This window comes from Enhydra lutris, unplaced genomic scaffold, assembly GCF_002288905.1.
Source record: "Enhydra lutris kenyoni isolate GAN:26980312 unplaced genomic scaffold, ASM228890v2 scaffoldscaffold7, whole genome shotgun sequence".
NCBI lineage: Eukaryota > Metazoa > Chordata > Mammalia > Carnivora > Mustelidae > Enhydra > Enhydra lutris.
Window position 1 is genome coordinate 5,170,781 of NW_019154091.1, and position 27,260 is coordinate 5,198,040.

The following is a 27,260-nucleotide window of genomic DNA, read 5'->3' on the forward strand; positions in this document are numbered from 1 at the left end:
TCTATACTGAATCCCAGGAGTAAATGAGCATACATCTTGTATACTTCTGGTATAGGACTACATATATTTCTGTTTTTTCACCAAAACCAAACCAAACCAAAACAAAACAAAAACCTATCCTCTGGCATCTACTCAAGAAAAATCTGTGAGTCACCCTAGACTTCTTAAGATTAAGCTTCTTGTCCAACCAGATTCCAAGACCTAAAGAGCTAACCTTACTAGCATCTCCTAAAGATATCTGCTATCTCCAACCCTGCTGCCACTGCTTTACCTCAGGACCTCACTGTGTCTTGGCTAGAACTCTTTAACATCTTCCTAATTGGTCTCCCTTCCTTTAATCCAGCCTTGACCAATCCATTCTCTAAACTGCTAAAATGAGTTTATTAAAATGCACATCCAACCATGAAATCCTCTTGCTTGGAAATCATTCTGGGGTTTCTTAAAATGTTCACATTAAAGACAAAATACTTAACATGGCATTAGAACATTTTATGATTTAGACCCTGCAACCTGTAATATCTCATGGTTTGAAACAACCACTCCCTCACATTCTCTGCACTATAGCCATTATGAACTATTTGCAGTTTGTTCTTTTCTTTTCCTCATCCTCTTTTGTCTGCCTACTATCTGCTTCACTGAGATTCAACTCAGCCATCAATCACCTGCTTATGGGAGCCTTTCCTGATCCCCTCCCTAAAATAGAGGTTTACATTTTATATATGGTGCCTCCCCTTATCATAGCTCTATCACTGTATAATACTGCACTAATGCATAATCCTTGGATTGCTTGTTTCTTCCTTCATGCACCATCCCTTCTCTCACTTCAAGTCTATAATAATCTGGAGAACAAGGACAATGTCTTATTAGTCTTATTCCTACCACACTGCTTACCAAGGTATCTGCAATTTAGTATAAACTACACAAATATTTTTAGAATTAATCAATACATCAACAAAAAATAGCCTGTTTGCTTTCATGAAATCATGAAAATCATGCAATCATGTTGCATAACAAATTTTGATTTCAATATAATTAGAACTTTGGGTAGTCAAGTTCAGAAACATGTGTTTAAGAAACAGAGGTAGGGGCACCTGGGTGGCTCAGTTAAATGTCTGCCTTCTGCTTGGGTCATAATCCTAGGGTCCTGGGATCAAGTCCTTCATAGGACTCCCTGCTCAGCAGGGAGTCTGCTTCTCCTTCTCCCTCTGCCCCTCCCCCCACTCATGCTCGCTCTCTCTCTCTCTCTCTCTCTCTGCACTCTCTCTCTAATAAATAAATAAAATCTTCTAAAAAAAGAAACAAAAGTAAGTGAAGTTTATAGAAAAAGGGATTTGAGGCGATGGGGTAACAGGGTGATGGGTATTAAGGAGGGCATGTGTTGTGATGAGCACTGGGTTTTAATATGCAACTAATGAATCATTGAACTCTACATCAAAAACTAATGATGTACTATATGTTGGCTAACTGAACATAACCAAAAAATTAAATTAAAAATTAAATTTAAAAATTAATTTAAGTTAAAAATCAGAAAAGTAAAATTAAACACCAAAAAAATGTATCTTTAGGACTAAACTCTAAGCACAAAGAGATTACTTTGGGTCTAGTGATTTTTTTCTAATTCCTATTTATTTATAAAGTTTTCTTTACCTTCACATCCAACTTATTAAAATAATTGTTCATAAAAAGAGAAACAGAAGTAAAGGTGTCATATGTATCAGTTGGCTTGATCTTTATAAAGTTTATGAGAAGGAACATTATACAAATATGGTCCATTGCTTATTTATGACATGAAACAAAATCATAATACAATAAAACAAAACAAAGACGATGGACATAACTGTGTTTCCATTGGAGCCAGTGCCATATTTCATGCCTTTTATTTACTATTATATCATCTAGTAGAAAAAAACATGAATGTGAAATCGAGATTCATTAGCCCCAAGGATAGACATTTGATGAGAAAGTAAGCCTGACATTGCACCCCGATCTTCCATACTTCAGTCACCTGAGTCCTATGTGAGAACTAATTTGAATTCTGCTACTGAGTTGATATGTCATATAAGTGACTTGCTTATATAACAATGCCTCTAAACCTCTTTCATAAAAATATTGTAATAGTGAAATAATAAAGCATGGTGTGATAATTGGCACCCTTTATATAAAAAATAAAGAGGCCTTTTCATTATCATTGTATATTTTAGATCATAGACTAAATGATATCTACTTAAAAAAAAACCATGATGAGCTGGAAGAAAGAGGGTAGCCTGAATATTTTGCAGAAAAATAATCTATGGAGTACAGTGGTTAAATTATTAAGTATTTGAGGGCAGTGAAAATGTCAGTAAACCAAGAGTTTACTATACTTTGGAGATAGCAAAGTACAGTAAATTTTATTGCAAAGAAATTAAAGTTAATCTCTTGTTAATTATTATAATGGATTGTTAATATTTCAGTAATATGAGTAAAAATAAGAAGTAAAAAAACTTGGATTGATTCTTGGGAAATGCACACAATTCTGAGAGCCAAAAAGACTGCAGTTTTAAAGGACAATGTTAGAAGCTCTGCTAGGCAGGAAGAAAAGTGTATATAATTAAAACTATGGGGGAAAAAAACCCAGAAAGCTGCTATAGGGAACAATCCATTACTGGTGAAGGGTATAGATTATATCTGCTATTGCTCCATAATTTAAACTTTTATGTTTAAATTGACTTTTCTTGCTCTTCAGGGATTAATTAAAATCCTTAAAAAAGGAAATCAAAATTCACAACAAATACTGTGTAGATTCTTAAGTCCTGGGAAATGTTCTATATAACTTTTCTTAATTCTGATTATCAAATTCCAGCATATGGTACTTGGGGACAATATCTAAAGCTATCAATTTCTTGGACTATATAGAGAACAAAAAACAGAACTGCCTTAATTATGCTTCAGTGTTGTAAGAGCTCGTTTATTATTAGATTCTTTATCCTCGGGGTCTGGCAAATGCCATATCCTTTTTTTTTTTTTTTAATGCCATACACTTAACAAATGTTAGTTAAATGAAAGGTGTCTTAAAATTGCAACTTTCTGAATTGATTATTAAGAGAAATTCTGTGTACTGTATTTGTACAGTCTTCTGGGGAAACATAACAAAAAGTCCTTACCCACTATGCCAAAATATTTATTCATTAAATAATTTCTTCATTATTTAATTTATCAAGAGATTCTTTAGTATCTCTCTGTGAAGTACAGTATATTTTAAGTATAAAAATCAGATAGATTAACTGATAAAAACATCACTTATATTAAGTCAATTGGGAGATTGGGCTGAAGATGAACATGATCATAATACTCTCATCATGCTCATTTATTTTAGCCTAAACAACGAACATCTATTGTGTCTTCTCTGGATTTTCATCGAATGAATCACAACCAAGAATATTTCGAAATCAACACATCTGCAGGGTATGCAAGCTTTACTTCCAGCCCTCCTGTTAGTCCACCCACCTCTTCTGTGGGAACCACAGAAGTCAAGAACGAGGGAACTGGCCATACAGGTAAAGCAGTTCACTTTGTGCAGCTATATTTTTGAACTTTTAAACCTAAAGCCTTAATGAGATACAGAGGGGTTAAGAGGAATCTTCATATAAATTGCACTGTTTTTGTTCACCTACATGTATAGCAATGTAGGGCATTATAATTTTTGTCAGAGTGTGGATATAATTTTTTTAAATATATTTATGGTCTTTTAGGTGTTAAACGTGTTACAGATAATGATTTAATGCTATTATGGCAGTGAAATAACCAGAGACCTAGAAATGCTCTTTTTCCACTGCTATTTACCCCTCTCCACACAGTGGTATCAACTCATCAATATACAACTTTATTAATAGCTGCTTTGAGGCTACAGAACCCATATCAACCTGGTAAGATTGAGTTGGACACTATGGCCTAAGTGGGCTTTCAATCTACTCAAACCAGTATGAACTTGGAGAGGAGAGGTGTGAGGAAATAGTGCTGGGGGTAAGGGGAAGATTAAGGAAAGTAACCACACCCACTAGTAACTCATATCTGGTTCCAGCCAATCAGATTTGCAAGAAGGGGGCAAGAAGCTAATAACTGGTAAAACCAAATGACTGAAATATGAGAAGTGAGACCTAAAGGATCTCCTACCCTTATATAATTTAAAGTAGGTGAACTATGCTACTACTTTCCCTTAAAGAGATGTGATTTTTAAACCCACTAGATATGATTACTATGAATTTTAGAATCAGAAGGTATCATTTATATGGGTATTCCATGTAACCTTTGTTCAAAATGAGTGCGCCGATGATTATATAAATGTATGCACCATACTTAAGTCCATTACTCTGACTGTACTTTTAGGAGCACTGATACAAACATTCCAAAAATACAGCAAGAAAATAGTTTTTCTCTAGGAAAACTAAGATTTTAAAAATTATGATTAGTGGAAGTGGTGACATTGATATTCTATCGAAGCTATTATCTGACCTTTTCATGGCAACCAGAGTGATATTTATAAAATGCAAATCAAAGTATGTCATTATCATGCATAAAATAATCAGTGGCTTCTCACTGAACTTTGAATAAAATCCAACTCCTCGCTATGCCCAAAGAAGTTCAGTATAACCTAGCTCTGACCGGCTCTTTTCACTTTTTTTTTTTTTAAGATTTTATTTATTTATTTGAGAGAGAGAGCATCCACAAGTGGGGGAGTCACAGGCAGAGGGAAGAAAGGGAGAAGCAGGCTCCCCCCGAGAAGGGAGCTGAATATGGGACTCGATCCCAGGACCCTGGAATCATGACTTGAGCCAAAGATGGACATTTAACTGACTGAACCACCCAGGCATCCCACTACTCAGCTCTTTAACCTAAACTTGAGCAAACGCATCCTGGCCCACAATGGCCTTTTTTCCTAGGCATTCTAGTCCTGGGTCTTTTGTACTTTGGCTCCTGCTGCCTGGAATCTCTGTCTTCAAAATATTATGTGACTGTCATTTGGATTTTGGTGCAAATACACTTTCTCATAGAGGCCTGCCCAGATCACCTTATCTTCAGTAAGGCCCTCAATATGATGACAACTACAATAACAAAGATCCAAAAAGAACAATCATAAATATTAATAATCAATAAGTTTTAAGCAAAAACTTTAACACTATATATCATATACTGTTTTAGGCATTTTATGTATATTAACTCATTTAAAACTCATAACTGATACATGAATTAGTCATTGTTATTTGTAGACAAGGAAACACAAAAAGAAGATAAACCATGTTTCAACATTGTTCTTTCCACTTCTGTCAAATTATCCTGTTTTCCTTTTTCCATATCCTTATTTATTATGTAAAATTACACTGTTCCCTTGTTTCCTTATTATCTTCTCTCCTTTTTCTACAACTGTAAAGTAGAATCGATGGATCCCTGACACTTTGTAGGCACTGAAGTCAGTCCATCAAAGTTTGTTTATTTATTTTTTTTTTAAAGATTTTATTTATTTATTTGACAGACAGAGATCACAAGCAGGCAGAGAGGCAGGCAGAGAGAGAGGAAGAAGCAGGCTCCTTGCTGAGCAGAGAGCCCAACGTGGGGCTCGATCCCAGGACCCTGAGATCATGACCTGAGCCGAAGGCAGCGGCTTAACCCACTGAGCCACCCAGGCGCCCCTCAAAGTTTGTTTATTAACTAAGGGACTGAACTCCTTATCAGCTAGCTGAGACTTAATCTTTTTATGCTATTATTTTCTTAGCTATAGAATTAAACTAACAATTAATTATATTAACTTACCTTATAGAATGGTAATGCATGTAATTAGCACTGTGTCTGGTACAGAGTTAGTGCTCAATAAATGTTAGTATCTGTAGTAGTAGTCATTGTGATATTCAAGAAGCCTAGCATTAGTTCATTGAGTACGAGCATTTACTGTATGTCTGCCATGCACCAGACTCAGTAGGAGAGGAGACAATGGGATATTATTTATGAATAAAAATGGTGTATGGGCCCCAAAAAAGGTTCTGCATATATAATTATTCCTCAATTAATACTTATTTCAATGACTAGTTCCAGATTTAAAATTCTAAAATGGGAGGAATGAGAAATCCTCTGATGTTTGCTTTAAGAAAATATCAGCTTTATTTTAGTTAGTACACTAAGTGGGGGTTTTTTTATGATTAATTTTTTAATTTTTTCACTTGTCCTTTGAGACAAGAAGAAATTTTACTTATTTATATAAAAATTAAGAGTAAAAGAAGCAATAGGTCTAGTCCCATATCTCTGACCACTAGGGGTAAAGGATAGAAACACACACATTTTACTGCTATCAGGACTTCAGTGGTACCATCCAAAATGTGTGAAGAAATTGTACTTTGCCAAACATTCCAAAACTGGTATTTTCAGATCTGACCTTTGAACAGAACCGAAATCTGACCTTTTAATGGCTGAAATGGTTTCAAACAGCATGTTACTATGGTTTCCTGATGTAATATGTTACCCCCATGTTACATCAAAAATTTTAGAGTTCTATTACTGATTTGCTGAATATTTTTCATGAAATCATTTATCTTCTCTGATCTCTAATTTGTTCCTCTGAAAAGGGGAAATAATATCTACTCTTTGAGTACTTGTAGTAATAAATGAGCTTATTTATGTGAATGCATGTAGGCTATGGAAAATAACATTCTTCTTTAATATTATTATCATTACTGTTTAATATTATTATTTTTCTTATTTAATATTATTATTTGAGATGTACAGTAATTTTAAGATGGAAATAGCCTAGATATTAACATAAGTCTGTACTTACAGGTAGCTGACCTTTTCTTAAATTAAAAATATAATCTAAATTATTAGATAAATCTACAGTTCATTTTATAAATGATTAGATACACAAAATAATTAATCTTGACAAAATGTTATTTACAGAACAAAGACTAATATACCCTCAAAAATGAATTATATAATATAAAACACTTTGAATAAGTGACCCAATGAATTTATGACAGAGACATTTCAAAAGTAGTCTGAATTATATTAAAACTTCCTACTTGTAAGGTACTCTTGTATATATTCCAAGTATCAATTTATGAATTATCAAAAAAGTTGTTAAAGGGAAAGATATGTGGAGTTGAACACACTTTGGAATGATATGAATAGATTTTCATTTAACTAAAAAGATAACTCTGGTATTAAGATGTAGTCGATAGATTTGAGATGAGGTAAAATGGGAGGTGGGGAAAAACAATGTCATCAGCAATGGAAAGATATAAATGGATTTGAGACATACAAGGAAATAATCAACAGGTTATGATAACTGATTGAATATATGACAGTAAAGGGGAAAAGTTCAAGGAAGCCTCTAAAGTTTTTGGTTTAAGCATATTCATCAAATCAGACTGCCATTCCCTGAAATATGGAATATTTAAAAGTAAAAAGGGAATGCAGATAGATCATGTAGGATCTAATAGGCCATTATAAGGACTTTGGCTTTTACTCAGAATGAAATGAGGAGTAAATTCAGGTCTTTGAAAAGAAGAATGACATGACCTAACTTCTATTTATGAGGATCACTCTATTGTGTTGTGAGTGGATTGAAGAAGGGAAACAGACTGGAAGAAAGAAGGCCAGTTAGAAGGTTATTATAGCATTGCACTAAGATGAGAGATGAAGGCAGCTCAGATCAAAGGTGAAACAGTGGAGGTATAGAGAAATGGATGGAGATTAGACATATTTTTAAAGTAGATCCAATAGGATTTCATGGTGGAGTGGATGTAGTGTATATGAGAAAAAGAAAGAAGGAAAACTTCAAGACTTTTGTTCTGAATAACTGTCATAATGGATTTACTATGAACTGACATGTGAGAGGTTGTCAGAAGAGCAGGTTTGGTGAACAGGGAGAAATACCAGGAGTTCATTTTAAGTTTGAGAAGCCTACTTGAATAGATGTGTTGGGTAGTAGCTGCAGGTCCAGTCTGAAGACACAAATGTGAACATCATCACTATATAGATGATATGAAGTATAGATAGAGGACCAAAAACTGAGCTCAATGAAAGAGGGGATAAATGGCAATACCAGAAAAGGAGATTGAGAAGGAATAACCTGTTAGGTAAGAAAAATCTTCTGATGAGTGTTGTGTTCTGAATTCAGATGAAGAAAGTTATTAAGAGGGAAAGAATGATCAACTCTGTCAAATGTAGCTAACAAGTTGAGTAGAATGAGGACTGAGTCAGAACTGACTAGTGGATTTAACAATGTGGAGGTTACTGCTGACCTTGTCAAGAGCAGTTTGGTTGAAACTGAAAGGGCAAAAACCCAACATAATGGGTTTAAGAAAGAATGGGAGGAGAGGACTTAAAACAAATATAAACTACCTTTTAAAGAAATTTTTTTCCAAGGAGAATTATAAAACTGTGATGAAGGAGGAGAAAGAGAGAATGGGTTTTATTAATCAAGAGGAGAGATTGGCTTTGGACAGGATCATGGGAAACAGGCAAGAAAGATGTTTCTAGTGTGGGTACAAATGTGGGAAGGGATCCATGTGATGGGAACCTGAAGAATATCTATTATGATAATTTCTATTTTCTCTATTAATGAGAAAGCAGCATCAGTTGAGATGAAGGAAGGCAGAGGAGATGTGGAGGTTGAGGAAAGAGAAGAAGGAATGAGAGAGTTGTTTAGAAGAAAGAGACAGTGAATAGAAAAGGGAGATATGATTTAATTGTCTGGCAGCATTAAGAACCTATTCAAGGTTCATGTTCCTGAACTTAAAGTTGTGTTAGTCGATGTGGTTCTGTTTTTCTCCAGCTCAGTTCAGATGGGGAACACAAGTGCATAGTTTTCAGAGAGTTGAATTTTACATTGTGTTTTTGTCAAGTGAGTGTATTGAAGAGCAAGGAAATATGAACACAAGAGAATGAGAGTAATGTTTGACCATAAAATTCAAGATGGAGAAATAGGAAAAAGAGGACAAAAAGGGAAAAAGTAACAGTGAAAAATCAGAAGGATCATTGGATTAGAGATTCCATTCAAGTCAAAGAATTGCTGAAGTCAAGGTGCTAAAGAAGTAGGGTGGAATGATAAGAGGTAGTTCAGAGGGGAAGATGCACAAGAAACTAGGAACAACTATAATTATTGGTAATTACAGAGTCTTAGAACTATGAAGGTGAGCAGCTGAGGTAGCTTTTCCCTCCACAAAATAGGATTACATACTGTGGTTAAATCAGTGCAAATTTTTAGAAGAAATATTTGATATAAAGAACCATGTTTATTTCTACATTGATCTCCATTCATAACATTTAAATTAGTCTTTCCATTTATTTAACAAATTATGAAACAGGTGAACTTTACCTAAGTTCATCTCTTCTGTACTTTGTCCCAACCTTCACTGAGATGCTAAGACCTCTTTTATTGTTCCCTGGCTGCTCAGGGGTCCTTGGGAGTGGTGATCCATGGAGGATTACTCCTTCAGGGAACTTGTTTTCCTCTTGACCACCATGTATCTCCCTCTCATATGAAACTTTTGAATGACCAGAGAGCCCATCTGATAAGATATTTCAGTTTGGAGGGCACCCCTAATGGTTATCAATGTATTCTTTTTGCTTGGGTAGCAGGCTTTTTTTAAGATAGAGGAAGTGAGAGGTGGTAGAATTATGCATCTTTCTTTTCTTTTTCTTTTTTTTCAGAGGGAGAGATAGCATGAGCAAGGGAGAGGGGCAAAGCAAAAGGGAAAGAGGGAGAATCTTCATCAGGCTCCATACCCAACATGGAGCCCCATGCAGGGCTGGATCTCATGATCTTGAGATCATGACCTGAGCCAAAATAGATGCTTAACAGATTGAGCCACCCAGGCAACCCTAGAATTCTGCATCTGTTTTTTAAAAAGATATATTTATTTATTATATATAGAGAGAGCACAAGTGGGAGGGCCAGAGGGAGAGTGAGAGAGAATCTCAAGCAGACTCCATGCTGAGCACAGAGTCTCATGCACAGCTTGGTCTCATGACTCTGAGATCTGAGATCATAAATCAGTGCAAAATTTGAGCTGAAACCAAGAGTTGGCCCCTTAATTGACTGTACAACCCAGGGGCCCCTTCTGCAACTATTTTAAAAGTAGAGGCAACTTCTTTTTTTTGATGGATTGGATATAGAATGGGAGAAAATGAAAGAAACCAAATGTGTGACTCAAGGATTTTGAGCCCTACTGACCATTGGAAGAATGGAGTTTATATTAATTGAGATGAGGAAGCTCAGTTTAGAACATTTAAATTTGAAACACTATTGGATGTCCAAGTAGGTAGCCCAAGTAGATAGTTGGGACAGTGGAGTAGGGCAGGGTGGGAGGAAGCTACATGATAATCTTATTTTATCAAAAGTGAAGGATACCAGTTTTAAAAGATTGAGAAACAGTGCTTACCCAAAAAGAATGACCTGTGAGATCTGAATTCCTCAATGAACATATCCTGGACAGGTGTGTTGCAAATTACTGGGGGACAGGAAGCTGAGAATCACCAGTTGTAAAGACACTTCCACTTTATGTGAGAAATTGTATCCAGAAAGTTCTACATATGAAGAATTTTGTGGGCTAGCCCTTTTGGGACTTGCTAAGGAAGTTAACTACTCTAGATAATTAATGATATACAATTTTGCTAGTAGCTTCAAACTATCACCTCCTGCTGAAGAAAACTGATGGGAGGGAGGATATCTAAAAAGAGTAAGGTGGAAAAGTGCTTCTGCCCAAATGGAAGGCATAATAAAAACAAAAGCTTCTAAGTGCTTAGCAACATAGGATGATTTTCTGCAAGGGAGAAGAAACATTAGAGGAGAACTAAAATTAGAACAGAGAGGGTGGCATGGACCTTTCACGCTGCTTGGGGATTGCCAGAAAGACAAATGAAGGTCTTCCTTTTAATTAGTTCACACAGACTGAAAATAGTCCTCCTGAAGCTGAGACAATGTATTCTAGCAGTTACTGGACATCGGTAGCTGAGTGGGTGTTTGGAATCCAGTTGGCATGAAGACCAAAGCCAGGCTGCTGAGGTGATCACTAAGCTCCATGGTGAGATTTAGGGTGAGCTGATATGGAGGAAGTTAATGGCTAGTGAGAACGATGTGTGGGAAGATTATACAATACAGGAAGACAAGAACATTGAAGAAAAAAAAAATCCCTGTAGCAGAAATTAACATGAAACCACAGATTCCAGAGAAAGGTGAGAAATGGCAGGAGCTGAATCCACAAGGGAAGTAAAAGGCCAGTCATGCAGTTATGAACATTGGAAGCTATGTTCAGAATTTTGGTCTTTATCCTAAGACCAAAAGAGACCTAGGAGGAATGACAAGTCGCTGATAGGCTGGTAACCAAGGAGAAATTATCTAATTTGCATTTTATTGTCTGATGGCTTTTATTTTCTCTATGAACTAGAAGTAAAGTCATCCTTGTTGAGGGATCAGTGAGGGCAAAGACTGAGGAGAGTGGGGAAAGTTTAAATTATCTTTTTGTCCAAATTCCTAACAAATGGTATGTGTGCCCTGAGGGCAACATAGAAGGGGTAGTAGGGTGTGGGTATCCCTCCCAGTGTACCTACAGCTTGTGGGTAATATATTTAAATCAAGATCATTACCACCAGGTCCAGCTCTTTTTGACTGCTCACCTCAGCTCATCTCCCACTGGTAAGGTGTACCCGCTACACAGTCATGTCTGCCATCTGTTCACTCTGGCCTCTGTTGCAGTCACCTCTTTCCTTGCCAAGCTGGCCCCATGGCATCCTACTTGACTTTTGGCCCAGATGCCCTGGAGGTGCCCTTTTGGAGGCCACAGGAAATTCTGGGTCTTATTCATAAGGACAGTAAGCAGGTCTCAAAAAAATTTATCAAGACTTTGCCAGTTCATACCATGCAGAACTACCAAGTTTACTCAGAATTGGCCATGCCCAGAATATAGATGGGATTTGGAGCCCAGGTCCCTCTTCCTTATGTTCTCTCAATATCTATTATATTATAGGCTTTCCAGATAAAGCTTGGAAAGAAAAGTTTAGGATACACATTTAGAACTGTTTTTCTATATTCCCTATCTCATTCAGCCTTTTCCTTCTTAAAATTTCTGACACTTGTAAGTCATTCCTCTTCTGGGCTTTAAGTCTCCAGTCTAGGCCTGAGGGAAGAGAGGTTCCCAATGAACAAAATTTAAGAATGGGAATATATCAATATCTTCTTTGAAAAATACTATCCCTATTACATTGAGCCAGTGCCACTAAATGAAAAATACATAAATGTGACACATGCTTAATTACTGTAGCTTCATAAATTTTTGATAACCACAACCATTATTATTATTTGTATTGCTGTTATTACCATAGGTTTAGGCAACAAACAGAGCCCAGACTCTAAGAATTCAGTACAAATGCAGAGCAGCCAGGTGCTAGGAATCCAGCTAGGCAATCTGAATCTTAAATCCACAAAGTTGCTTGGAACTGGCAGGTCAATATGCTGATGAGCAGAGTTGGAATTTCTGTTTGTTCTGTTTTACATGTTTTAGAGTGTGAGGGAAGCAAAAGCTGGAGTTGTGTTAATGCTGGGGAAACCCAGACTTCTAAAAGTGTTAATCTACCCAAAATTATAACAAAAGCAAGAGAGCAACTGTTCCCGAGAGTTTTTATGTTGAAAATCTTTTTTTAAAGAAATTGATCTTTTATTAACTCAATTTTCTCTTGCTTTTACCTCCTGTTAATTTGTGTGAAAATACAACTGCTTTGTTAGCTGGAATTTACTTTGTGATTCAGATTCAATGCTGTGCATATCTTCTAATTATCTTGTCTACTTCAGTTTGCTTGATAGATTTTCTCTATCAGACTACTTATATTTTTTGAATTTTATTAAAAATCAATCACCATATTAAAACTTCCCTGCTATCAGTTATATTTGTGTGATATACATATATCTGATCATTATAATTAAATATGATATGATAGGAGAAAAGGTAACTGTAATTTTTTTTTTTTAATGGAAGGAAAAAGTTCTTTCCAGGTTGTGCTATGAACAAATCCCCTCTCTATCTTCAATTGAAAACCATTTCCAAACTGCTAAAACTTTTTCTGAATTCATATCTCCTATCTCTACAATCTTCTTTGGGAGAACATTTTCCCCTTTTTTTCTCTATACGTTTTTTATTTTGGGATGGTGACTTGTGTGGGGACTACCTGGGCCCTAGCCCTTTAAATGCAGGCTTCTCTTTTACTCATCATGTCATAAGTGAGCAAGCGCATGATGGAACTTATTCCATATATTCTCCCAGGTAACTTATTATCTATTTGCTGGACCAGTTTTTCCCTACCTTCCTGGCTCTAGGTTCTAGTAATTTCAACTTTTGTACTTAGTTCGTGGCATCTGTTATTAGGCAGAATTCTAAGATGACCCCATGATTCCTGCCCCCCTTTGAGTATGTATGCAGCCCTGGCCAACACCTGGATTGCAGCCTGCTGAGACCACTCTCAGAGGACCGAACAGGACATGCTTAAACTCTCGACTCATAAACTGTGAGGTAAAAGATGCACGTTGTTGTAAGCCACTGTTTTTCATGATTTGTTATTCAGAGGCAGAAAATGAATACAATGTTTGATGTTCCCATGATTTGGGAGAAAAGAAGACTGACTGTCTCCATCTTCTCTGGCCCCAAAGGAACCCCCATCAGTACTCATCCTTTGCTCTCATTAAGATTACGGACATGGTTGAGAGTGAAATTTTTCTCTTTTGAAAATTGTCTCTTTTACTCCACATCCCCAAGCCTGGCTCAGTCAATGCACTCATGCGTTATCTGAAATACCATCCCCCCCCCCCAAACAACAGCTTTTATTCTAATACGTATTAAGTTGTGAAGATGAAGCTCTGAAAGTGAAATCTTGCAACATAAGCCAGAGGGTAGGAGACTATATTAAAGATTATATGAACCTGAAGTTTTAAATTATTGATGTTTCCTCCCAGATCTAGCTTTTGCTTAAAGTTAAGAGTTAATTTTTTTAAGAATATCTCTGATCATGCAATTTCACTGCTTAAGGACATCTTATATCTTGTCACTGCAAAATAATGTCCAAATGCCTTAGCATATCCAACAAAGTCCTTGATAACCTGGCTCTAATTTTCTATTTATTTACCTCTACCCAAATACACCATGCACTGCTAAGTAGTGTTCTTAAAGCTCATGGTCCTTGATTCATAGAATACTCTGTCACCTTGGCATGCCTTCCCATCTGATTTACCTGGTAAACCTTAACCCTTGTGAGGAATTTGGCTAAAGGTGACCTCTTTTATGAAGCCTAACTCCAACAATTCTTTCATCCATATGCTCCCCTAACATTCTTCACACACCTCTGCTGTTAGATATTTTATACAGAAGTATTTGTTTAGATGTCTGTGTACTCCCTAAATGCAGGGATCATGTCTCAAATAAGATGTATGTATCTCCAGTCCCTAACATAGTGACTGACTTACAGTAGATGCTCGGTAAATGGTAAAGGATTTAATAACTGAATATTTGCTTTGTTGGAGTTCTACTACTTAGAATAAGGTACTTATTTCTATCTATGTAATAAGACTAGACCAGCTTTTCTTTTAACTACATTGCTTTCTTCTAAGCCATGGAGCTTACCTTTCATTAGTTATTTTATAAAATGCCTCAGAGAGAAATGTCATTTTTAATGTAAATTTTTGTTACATAATTGATCTGATTTCACAGATGAAAAGATAGCAGTTATTTACATTGAGAGGCTATTCAGTTTTCTTATATAATTACAAAGTAGTTGACCCAGCACTGCCAAGATCATTAATATCCCTCTAGAAAGCAATGTATCTGACAACGTGCACTAATTTATAATTTCCTTCACCTTTTTATTTTAGTAGACCAATGTCCAAGTCTTCATTTAAAAAATAACAGTAATAACTATAGTGATCCCTCTTCTCTCACAAGGTCAAAGCAGGCATAGCATGACTCTCTTTTTTCCCTTTCACAAAACTGAATTTTTCTTCACATCTGCTTGTCCTCGTTTATTCATTAGCCATGTGTGAGGTCGAGAATATTGTATTAGGACCTGGAGGCTTGAGAATTAGAACTTTCAACATATTAGTGATGATCAGAATCCAATGTGCAGAATGAATACCTCCAACAGAATTCTAACCTCTGGCAAGCAGTTCACAGGATCTAGAGGGAACTCTTATTTGTGTGTGTATACAGGTTTTCCATAGCATAGTTCTTCTTACTTAGAAAAACTAATATAAAAAAAAGAAAAGAAAACTAATATAGTGAAAGGCAAATCTGCTGCAAAGAATCAACATTTCTTCCAGAGCCAAAGATGTAATTTTTCTATTATCTACCCTTTTAGATCTAAAACAGGCCTATTGTATGTCTGTGTTCTTTGTATTGGCACAGATGTCTGTGTTTTTTTTTATTAACTCTGATAAGCAAGAGTTGACTAGGTAAAGCTAATAATAGATTTCAGATTTCCTTCAGGAAAACACATAGCACACATAGAAGGAAGCGGTATTAACCAAATAAATCTTTCAGTTCCTAATGATTAACATTTTGGCAAGCGTTGTCTTAGATGAAGGATTTAGATTATATATTACACAATTTCAAAGTATTTTGTATTTCTTCTTGATTTGAGTATCCAGTAAATACTACTCATCTTTGCGTCAATGTAAAGGAGACCTTCAGCTCTGTTTTAGTCTCCTAGCCCACTGGTGTGCTATAGGTCATTAATTTGCAACTGGGTTTTGTTTCTACTATTAATTATAATGCTCTGGAGCAGGGTAACATTAAAATAAATAATATGTCAAATTTTCTAAGCTAAGTAGTTGCTGTTTACTAGCAATATATTTTTTCTCTGAAGTTACCATATAGAAAATTATAAATAGAATATCAAATTCAAAATAAACCTAGACCGTTTCCCCATACCTCATATTTGATATATTCCCTTTTAGGTAATTATTAGCTGTTTTTTAAAATAATCTTAAATATAGTTATCTAAAACCAGATCTTCATGATTTGATAAGGACCCATGTTGTATATTCATTATACTATCTTAGCAACGTAAAGCATATGAACAATTATGGCTGAGGCCTTAACTATTGGTTGTTTATATATAAAATGTAAAACTACATATAAACACTAAACAAAAATTAGTTATTTGAATCAAATTTATGAAAATACTGGATAGAGAAAGTTCATTTACTCATTTAACAAAATACTCACCTAGCACTTACAGCGTACTAATTAATGTCCAGTCAATCTTGGGCATATAACAATGGAAAGACATGGTCTCTTCTCTGAAAACCTTTATGGTATGCAAGTAACTAAAGTATAATGTTATTATGTTAGCATAATATGAACTTAGATACAAGAGCATATAAATCTACCTAAGAGCATTAGAGATGGTTTCACAGAACACATAATATTTGTAATATGACTTGAAGAATATACCAAATGGAATTTGAAGGAACATGGTGAGGAAGGAAAGGAATAGAGAAAGAGGTAGAGGAAGTAGAATATTTAGAACCAGAGAAATTTGGACCTAGATCCTTGTTTTACCACTTAGTATGACCTTTAGGTAATTGATAACCTTTCAGAGATTCATATTTTCTCTTTTGAGATAATGTAGATGGCCATTAGCATAGGACTTTGCACATGGTAGGAACTCACTAAATATTGTCCCTTCACACCTACTATGAGCTTCTTGTAGGTAGATAGTATCAACATTTTGAAGATGAGTAAAGTAGGTTCACAATGATTAAGGAAACTTGCCTAAGGTCACATAACTAAGTAAGTTAGTGGCAGAGCCAGGATTAGAACCTGTATCTTCTGACAAAACTTTTCTGATTATGCTGCAAGAAGGATTCCAGGATTTTCCCATGCATTTAACTATTTATTCAGTCAATGAATATTTCTTTTTTTTTTTAAAGATTTTATTTCTTTGACAGTCAATGAATATTTCTTAAGCGTCTATTAAGTGTCAGACATGTTACTATAAACATGATGTTACTATAAACATGATACAGTTGGGAACAAATAGACAAAATCTGCCCTCATTGAGCTGAGAGTCCATCAGAGAAGGTAGACTTTATTTCAGCAATTTGCATAAATCCTAATGAATGTGATGTTGAGCACATTACACGCTCAGGGAAAGTGTGTGGCAAGAAGACTTATTCTAATTGAGATGCTTTGGAAAGTCCTGTAAAGGGGTAGTAATATTTTTGGCAGGACCTAAAAATGAGCAGAGTTATCCAGACAGAAAGGAGAGATTTTTTTTTTTTCCCAAATAGTGGAAGGTTTGGCAAAGATTAAATGAGAATATAGTATGTTCAAAGAATTGAAACTGATCCAGGATAGCAGGATCAAAGAACATGAATAAAAGAATGGCAAGTGGTGACTCTACAAAAATTGACAGAGATAAGGTCGTAGATTTTATTCTAAGGGTAAAGGGTGTTGTAATTTCTACACTACATAAAAAGCCTGACCAGAGGAGAAAATTAGATTTAAAATATGACACTGCTTATCCCAGAGAGGGAATGATTACTTTTATTTTTCTTTTTAAAATTCATCACAAAGGCCCATATACAGGTTTGCTGTGGCCATAGTGGGAAACCACCCAAGGTTATAAGCAGCAGAATGATATCTGATTTGCATTTTTCTTTGTTCATGCTAGCTGTGCTGAGACTTCTTTTAGAGGGGGCAAGGCAGGATAAGTGGGACTTGGCATAGGTGAGTCATAGCTCTGGGGAAGAAGAAAATTGAGAGATGTTTAAGACATAGAATTTACAGGACTTATGATTGACTATGGAAGCTAGAGAACAAGGTGTCAGGGGGAGACAGGGATGTTCCTCACTCTCCTGACTTGAGTGGAAAAGCATAGGAACCTTAGGTACAATATCTAAGACTTCAGTGTTGAGAAAAAGCTATTGGAATTATTCTATGGTGGTAAGGTACCCAAATCAGCTGAAATGGAGGACACAATAAAAGCATTTACAAGTCCTTTGGGGCCAGCAGGCATGACATTACACTTAAAGTAATGGTTCTTTTCCTTTCTTTGCTGGAAAACTGCATCCCTTTGATACTTTCATTTACTTCCTAGACCATTGTATATTTCCATTTGGCTAAATTTGTTCTCAGAGACATTAGTTGTTACCTGGCTTTAGTTTTAATTTAAAAGGGGAAAAACTATAATTATGAAGAAGATTGGACATGTGGGCACCTGATTCATTTCCCTGGGTGGCATCATGACTCACTCTCATTAAAGTCGTTTTGCTATGTGATGCCTGATGCCTTATCAGTTTTGAATTTTCTCTGCTCTGTATGAACAATAAGATAAGTTTCTCTCATGGGTCATTCAGTGCTCTTCATCTCTACTATGAGTCAGATGTTTTGCATTTCAAAACATTATCCTGCCTACAATTTCCCTCTTTATAAATTATGCAGAAAACTTCTACCAACAACAGATTCTCATTTACTGAATTTTTAGATTTGTATCTATAAATCATGTTCTTGTTGTTATGCTATAACTTCTTGAGCAGTTTTATGGTCAATGATAAGGCACCATTTGATTTGTTTTATCTTCACTGTCTAAATATTAAGGTGCCTCATTAGATAAAAGCACAAGCATCTGTGAATAAACTCAATTACTGATGATTGGGTCACATGAAAAGCCTTGCCTTCATTCTGTGTCTTCATCTAGGTACAGAAAGTTTCCTCCCTTTCACATTTGACCTCTCAGAAAGAGTTGTTTACACTTCCTGGACTCACTTTCTCATCTCTCAGTGACTCTTCAAACACTACTCCACTTTTGCACTGAAATCTGTTAGGTGCCACAGGATTGTCTCTTCTTTTTTTTTTTTTTTTTTAAGATTTTATTTATTTATTTGACAGATAAAGATCACAAGTAGGCAGAGAGGCAGGCAGAGAGAGAGGAGGAAGCAGGCCCCCCGCCGAGCAGAGAGCCTGATGCGGGGCTCGATCCCAGAACCCTGAGATCATGACCTGAGCCGAAGGCAGAGGCTTAACCCACTGAGCCACCCAGGTGCCCCGGATTGTCTCTTCTTAAATATAATGGACAAAGCCTTTATCTTACTTGACCAATCTGCTTCACTTGGTTTGTGAAACACTGTCTGCGTGTGGCTCTGTGATACGACACTCTCCTGGTCTTCCTTTTACTCTCTAGTCTCCATCTTGGTCTCCCTTTGTGAGTACCTCTATCTCCACCCACTCATACAATACTCTTCTACAGGTTTCTAGACTAGTTTCTTTTCCCTTACTCTTACAGACTGCCTCTGGATCTCAGCCACCTCCTGGCTTTATTGCTCAATCATATGCTGATGTTCCTTATAGTTTTATCTCCAGCCCAAACTTGAGTTCCAAACTTCTAAATTCATCTTTCTTCTTGACCCCCGCACTTAGATATTCCACAGATACTTCAAAGTCAACCTGTCTGTGTTAGTTTCCCAGGGCTGCTGCAAAACAGCATCATAAACAGGGTGACTTAATACAATAGAACTTTATTTTCTTATGGTTCTGAATACCAGCGGTTTGAAATCAAGTTGACAGCAAGGTCATGCTACCTCTGAAGGCTCTGAGGAAGATCTTCCCTTTCCTCTGCTGCTTCCATGTGTTGTTTGGCTTGTGGCAGCATGACTCCAGTCTCTGACTTCTTCTCCTCATGGCCTTTTCCATGTTTCTGTGCCTTTTCCTCTTCTTATGAATACACCAGTTTTTGGACTGGGGGCCCACCATAAGTGTCTTTATATATTTATTTATTTGTTTTATTTGTGTTGTAGCATAAGCTTCATGATTACAGAGATTATGCCTTTCCACTCTAATCTCTGTCACCTAGTACAGTGTCAGTAAATAAATTGTTGCCTAATAAATATTTATTAAAGAGTAGGATGAAGGAAAGAGGTAAAGCAATTAATCAACAAGAACTAATCCAAAAAAATTATAAGTAAGCCAAAGTAAGTTTAGGTGTGAATTTTTAAAATGTGACCAAATGTAGTCTTTTCTATTCAATGTACTAAAAAAATACATTAAATATTAGTCATACCTTATTTTAAGCTCATTCAAAACTTTCTTCTATATCTAGCAAAAATTCTGTGGTTCCCACAGATGTTGGAAAGTGCAATTAAAATTCCCACTGCCTATTTTTATAACTGAATCCTTTCACCCTTCTTTATTAATGAAAAACTATCATGGGATGTGATACTGTTTCCTAAATATTTCTTGAACACATTTCCAAAAAGGACAAGGTTAAACAATCACTAGCAGTCTAATTACAAAAAAAGAAAAATTAAAAGAAAGAAAAAAGCTATTTTTTATGCTAACAAAATGTCTCCAGACATAAGCCTAAAAGAGTGAAAGAAAGCACCATTTGTAATTTATAGCTGCTTACTTTTACAACATTTAGGCCTCCATACATGTATAACTGGTATAAGCCCTGACAGAATATTTAGGCAACCAAGAAGTTAAAAGGGGTGAGACATGCAACGTTATATCTACTTTGCCTACATTCATAAATTTTCTCTCACAGGAGAATCTGTGGTAGACCCTGTGCTCGTAATTATTGAAAATGTTCAACTAAATCAGACTAAGCTGTATAGGTATTGATGAGAAGAAATGTGGGAAGTGCCTTACTCTCTCACAGCATTTATTATTTAGGCAAATAAGGATTACTCTAGGGAGTTAATTGTATTCTTTACAAGAAGGCAAGTCCTCAAAAGAAATTCTGTCTTGGTATTTTGCTCTACTTTGTTTTAGTGCTACTTGATGTTATTAAATTCACACAACTTTCAGAACACATAATTATAATATTCACTAATTAAACAGAACAAGTCAACCAAATGAGATTTAGTTAGGGAAATGTCTTGGCATAACCCAGTGGGTCTGCTTAGATTTATTGTCACTAAATTATCCCAAGTAGACATTAACATTCACAGCATAGTATTTATTCTTCTGCTTCTATTTTTATTTCATTTTGACAAATTTAAGGCATGAGATTCTAGCTTTATTGTAATGTGTGGAAGCCTCTAGGTATACTTATATAACCACTTTTAAGGCCTTATGTAGCAATTTTCTTCATTCAACAAGATTTGTTTTTGAATTCTGAGTAATTTTAGAGTGGTTAAAACAGTTTCCTTCATTTTAGCAATAAAAGTTGTCATTTTCTATTAAATTTTTATAGGTAAGATAATCTTTATTATTACTAAGAAATGTTCTACATAATTTGCATATATTAACTATTTACTCACTATTGTCACCTATGATTTACAGATGGGGAACTAAAGCACGGAACCTTTAACTGACTTTCCTTACATTTATATGGCTAGAAGAGAGCAGAACAGGGATTTGCTTCCATACATTCTGACTCAGGGTTTGTACTCTTAACCACCATGTTATCCTGCCTATCAATAATTTTATTATATCATATTTGTATTATACTTCAAAAATATATAATACTCTTGCTAATTATAATTGTTATTAATTCATATAAACTTGATCCTGCATTTCAGCATTCTTGAGAGTTTAAGTAGATCTAGAGAAACAGACTTTTTCTTTCAGATTACCCCAATGCTGGCAGTATCTGATTATATTTAGGAAGAAGTTTCTAGTTATAGAACTAGTTTTTTTTCCTTTATTCCATCAGGATTTATGGAGCACTTCTTTTGCTTTAGTTACTGTTAGGCACTGGGATACAGACATAAAGGTCTTAGTCCTTACCTAAAGGGAATTCAAAGTCCAAGAAGTTTTGCTTAATGGAGAGATAAAGTAGTATCTTTAAACTTGTTGCTGGCAGAGTGAAGGGAAGAAGTCTATGATATTTTCAAGAAAGGGATAAGATAATATGGCAGCTTACTGATGAAATGTCATTGCTTCTATCCATCTCCCTACATTGCATATACCATCTTGATGACATGTGTCTTTATCTTAAAGCTATCCTAATGGATTTTCACCAAGTAGAGTCAGGTATTTATGTGTCAGACATCATGTAGGGGTCTTTCCCATGTCTTAACTCATTTAATTTAATCTATATGCTAATTCTCTCTTATGGGTGTTATCAACAATTAGTAGATGGGAAAACAAAAAGATAAAGTAACTTTCTGTGGCCCATGGTAAAAATAATAATAGTAATAAAAAAGAGGATTCAAAACTATTTTGACTTGAAATTTAGAGCTCCTGAGGGCAGACAGTTAATTTTTTTGACTCTTATGTACAGGCTCAAATAAAGCTGCCTAATGGAGGTCCAGAATCTACAAATGTGTTCTCTTATTTAAAAAAAAGTGAGTGGTGCTTGGGTGGCTCAGTTGATTGGCATCTGACTCTTGATTTTAGCTGAGGTCATGATCTCAGGTCGTGAAATTGAGCAGAGCATCAACCTCCCACTGGGTGTGGAGCCTGCTTGAGATTCTCTCTCTCTCCCTCTCCCTTGGCCCCCTCCTCTGCTCACACATTCTCTCTCTAAAATAAATAAATAAATATTTTTAGAAAACGAAATTAAAAACTTAAAATCTTTTAATTTAGAAGTATTTCAGTTACCATTGCTGTATAGCAAACCACAGCAAAACTAAATAGATTAAAACTGCAGGAATTATTATATTATAGTTTCAGGACAGGCTTCCTCCTCTGGTTGGGATTATTTCAGAGGTCTTATGCAGTTGTAGTCAGACGGTAACTGGAACTAAAACAGTGTGGGGCTGGAGAAGCTAGAAACTGGCCATATCTCTCTCTTTTTTAGGTAGTCCCTGTGCTTCTCCATGAGGTCTCCCTGCATAGGCTAACTTGAGTTTCCTCAAGGCATATTGGTCTCAGGGCAATTGGACTACTTACATGGTGACACAGGGTTCAATTGCTAATGTTCCAGATGCAAGGGGGAGGTAGTATTGCCTTTCTGACTTAACCTCAGAGGTCATATAGCATCAATTCCATCACATTCTATTGGTTATAAGTGAGCCTCAAATCTATCCAGATTCTTTGGGAGCAAAATTAGACTCTACTTCATGATGGGGGAGTGGCAAGATTCTAGATGACCATGTGAGGTTAGGGATATAGCTATGCTATCTTTATAAAATACAGTCTTCCACAGTCTACCCTCTAATCCAACAATTCACATCCCTCCCACAGGCAAAAAATACTCAACTCTTCCCTAAATCCCTCAAAAGTTGCATCCCATTTAACATTAGTCTCAGGCTGAGGTTTATCTTCTAAATTAGGTCTAGATGCATTTGAGTCTCCTTAGGTAAGATATCTTAAACAAAGCACTTAAGTACCATTCCTCTTGGTCAGAAGTCCTGTGAACTAAAGAGACAGGTTATCTGCCACCCACATATCTATCATATAATGATCACACAAGCATAGATTAACCACAGTAGAAAATTCCATTTAAAAAAGATGGAAGAGTCATCAGTCCATAGAAATACTGAATTCCAGCTAGGTACATGTTGCCTTTTCTGTGAACAGGGCTCAGTTCTGCTCCCTGATAGTTATTCTCCATGACTCTTGGTTCTGCCATCTGGGTTCTTATCCCCTGTGAGTCATTCTTTCTTTTTATAATAAGTGGCCTCTCTATAAAACTAAATCATCTTCTCAGTTTGATTCTTGCCTATGCTAGTTCTAGGGTCCAAAGGCTTCCTTACATTTTGTACAGTCCCTGTTCCTTTTATTTTTAAAATGACAATGGGTATCTGAAAAGAAATACATTTTTACTTCTATGAAACTGTTGTCAATCTTTAGATACTCATAGAAACACAGAGGGAAAAAGTCAATGGCAATCTACTTTATTGACCACTTTAGTTTATTAGTTTACTAGTTAGAATAACTATGCAATACCAGCAGAGAAAAGAAAACTTTTCAAAAGTTGTATCATATTTTTAAGGTTTGTCTTTAAGGAATTTCAGGACAATTATTATCATGGTACATTAGAGAAGGTGAGTTTTCTGTCAAATAGGTACTTGTGACTGACATACATGAGAACAGACTTTTTTTTTTTAAGATTTTATTTATTTATTTGAGAGAAAGAGAGAGAGTGAGAGAGAGCATGAGAGGGGAGAAGGTCAGAGGGAGAAGCAGACTCCCCATGGAACTGGTAGCCCGACGCGGGATTCAATCCCAGGACTCTGGGATCATGACCTAAGCCGAAAGCAGTTGTTTTTCTTAACCAACTGAGCCACCCAGGCATCCCGAGAGCAGACTTTTTTTTGATTGCTTTAAAAACTGTCTGTAAAAAGAAATGAAGCAGGTGTTTTAAAACTTACTCTTTTATGAAAATGTCATAATGCTCATACTCAAACCTTCTGTGGTTTTTAAAAATCAGTATTGAATCAACATGCTAATATTCCAAATAAAAAATTACTTATTGGAAATACTTCTTAAAATTTTGATCAATCCTAGTAAGCTTTATCATAGAGAAAATGACTTGTTTTGCCTAGGATTTTCTTGGTTTCGAACTGAAAATTCCATTTTCTGGGATGGTCACACCAGTCGCAGGCCACTTAAATACTTGTTGCCATAAATACACAAAATACAAAACAAAGCAAAAAATAAGACTATGAATATAAATCATAAAATTTCAAATTTAAGTTAAAGGGGGAAAAATGAGTTAATTATACTGGTTATAAGAATATAGTATTTGTACAAAGTTTCTTTAAAAGAAAAAATTCAGTGCTGCTTAATAACATTTTTGATTTAACAATAATCAAAATTTACCTAAATAATAAAGATACCTCTGTAAAAATTCTTCATAGCCATATATGCTTAGAAGATGACCTTTGGGGAATAACTGGTCATTTGTACAAGAACGAAGAATTTCTACAATTAGGTTATTTTATTGAACTCACCTGTTTTTACCATGGTGAATAAAGTCATATAAAGTCCTGAAAGAGGGGAAAATGTAAATTAATATGAAAATACATATATAGATAGGCACAGATTACACACATATTTAAATTTATATTGATGTTAAAACAGTGTCCTTCTTACAACATTTAGGCCTCCATACATATATAACTGGTATAAGCCCTGACACAACAAGTCACTCGATTATCTTATTTAAAAATATTCTGATTTAACTGGTCTGGGTTGGGCCTGAGACTGCATGTATAACAATCTTCTGGGTGATGCTGATACTGATGGTCCATAGTTCACATTTCAAGTGGCAAGATATTAGAGGCCAGAGATATTAATGACCTAATAATTTAACCCAGGAGAAATGGATAATTTCCTAGAAACATACAATCTTCCAGAATGAAATCAGGAAGAAATAGGTAATTAGGACAGACCTATTACTAGTAACGAAATTGAATTGGTAATCAAAAAACTATCAGCAATCAAAAGTCCTGGACTAGATGGCTTCACAGATGAAGGTAAACCAGACATTTAAAAAAGAGTTAATACCTAAGACCTGGGTGGCTTAGTTGGTTAAGATTTTAACTTTTAATTTCAGCTCAGGTCATGATCTCAGGGTCATGAGACTGAGCCCCAACAATAGGCTGTATGCCAGTTAAGGAGCCTGCTTGGGATTCTCTCTCTCCCTCTCCTTCTGCCCCTCTTCCCTGCCACTCACCCTCTCTCTTCCAAGAAAGAAAGAGAGAGGGAGGGTGAGAAGAAGGAAGGAAGGAAGGAAAGAAAAAGAAAGGAGTTAATACAAAATCAGCTCTCTGAGGGTCACTAGCACCAAGATCCCCCCCATGACAATGTCTTCATTAAGACTGAGTGTGTTTTTCCAAAGAACTGCCAGTGCCCCAAGTCTCCAGTAGGAAGAGGTATCCAAAGCTCTGCTCTTTGTAGATCTTCCTGCAAAAATGGTTTACCAGTGGGAATTGCTCAGGAAGCAGTAAGTAGGAATTGCTCAGGGGTGGAGTAAGTGACCGTGGATGTCCGCGTTATCTCTGTGACACTTCGCCTGGCAGGAGGCTATGTCGCCACCATTGGAACAAAGTTCTGTCCTTTGAACTGGGAAGATCAGTCAACAGTTGTCCTGGCTACAGTAGATAAAGGCAAGAAAAACAATCAGTTCCATAATGGGAAGGTGGAACCCCCTGGGAGATATTTTGCAGGCACCATGGCTGAGGAAATGGCCTCAGTAGTTCTGGAGTGGCGCCAGGGGTCCCTGTATTCTCTTTTCCTGACCACCACATGGAAAAGAGCTTTGATCAGGTAGACATTTACAATGATTTGGATTGATCCCTAGACTACAAAATCTATTGCATTGACAGCCTATCCTATCATGTGGATGCCTTTGATTATGACCTGCAACAGGAAAGATCTCCAACTCCAGAAGTGTTTACAAGTTGGAGAAAGAAGAATAATTTCCAGATGGAATGTGTATTGATGGTGAGGGGGAGTTCTCAAAGGAGGAAGAGTGACTTTTTTAGTTCCTAAGACAAGGAAAAGACTCCAGACTGTGATGTTGCCTGTTGATAAAACAACTTCATGTTGCTTCAAAGGGAAGGACTACTCTGAAATGTATATGACCTGTGTCCAGGGTTGAATGGACCCAAAGGGTATTCTGTAGCAACCTGAAGCTGGTGGAATTTTCAAGATAACTGGCCTGGGGGTCAAAGGAATTCCTCTCTAATTCCTACAGAGGATGAAACCTTTTTTCCTACTGGAAGACTTTTGAAGACATGTAGAAAATTATAGAGCTGAAATTTCAGTCTAGTTACAAAAAATTTAAAGAAATTATATTATTAACAGGGTTAAATTGTTATTTACAGTTTTTGAAAGGTAGAGCATATTAGTAAGGGTGTGCAGGTAGTTTTGATAATACACTACAAGGCTTTGTGCAAAGGTAGTATAGAAATGTAAAGAATTGTTCAATCAGCCTCTTGATTCTTTGCAAATGCTAGAAAGGGAAGGGTGGGGACCATATTTGTTTTGCATTCCATACTTATCATACCTAAAACTTCAAAAAACCTAATAAATAATGACCTAGTAGCGAAAAAAATTTTTTTTAATCTAAAAAATGCCTATTCTTCTGAAACTACTCCAAAAAATAGAAGAGGAAGGAAAACTTCTAAGTGCATTTTGTGAAGCCAGCATTATCCTGATACCAAAACCAGACAAACACTACAAAAAAGAAAATTATAGGCCAGTATCTCTGATGAACATTAATGCACAAATTCTCAACAAAATATTAGCAACCAAATTCAGCAATACTTTAATAAAATCATTCACCAAGATGAAGTGGAATTTCTTCCAGGGATGCAAGGGTGGTCCAATATTTGCAAATCAATCAGTGTGATACAT

At 35.9% G+C, this 27,260-nt stretch overlaps 1 protein-coding gene and 1 pseudogene across 5 annotated transcripts in view; both read left to right on the plus strand.

The window, feature by feature from the left end:
* Positions 1-27,260, plus strand: part of LOC111141988 (ankyrin repeat and sterile alpha motif domain containing 1B) — a 1,155,119-nt gene that overhangs the window by 520,596 nt on the left and 607,263 nt on the right. For all 5 annotated transcript variants that reach the window (XM_022494890.1, XM_022494891.1, XM_022494892.1 and 2 more), the window contains exon 12: positions 3,356-3,536. In XM_022494890.1, the coding sequence (XP_022350598.1) occupies positions 3,356-3,536 (181 nt within the window). The remainder of the gene's footprint in view (positions 1-3,355; positions 3,537-27,260) is intronic.
* LOC111142295 lies at positions 25,358-26,589 on the plus strand (annotated as a pseudogene).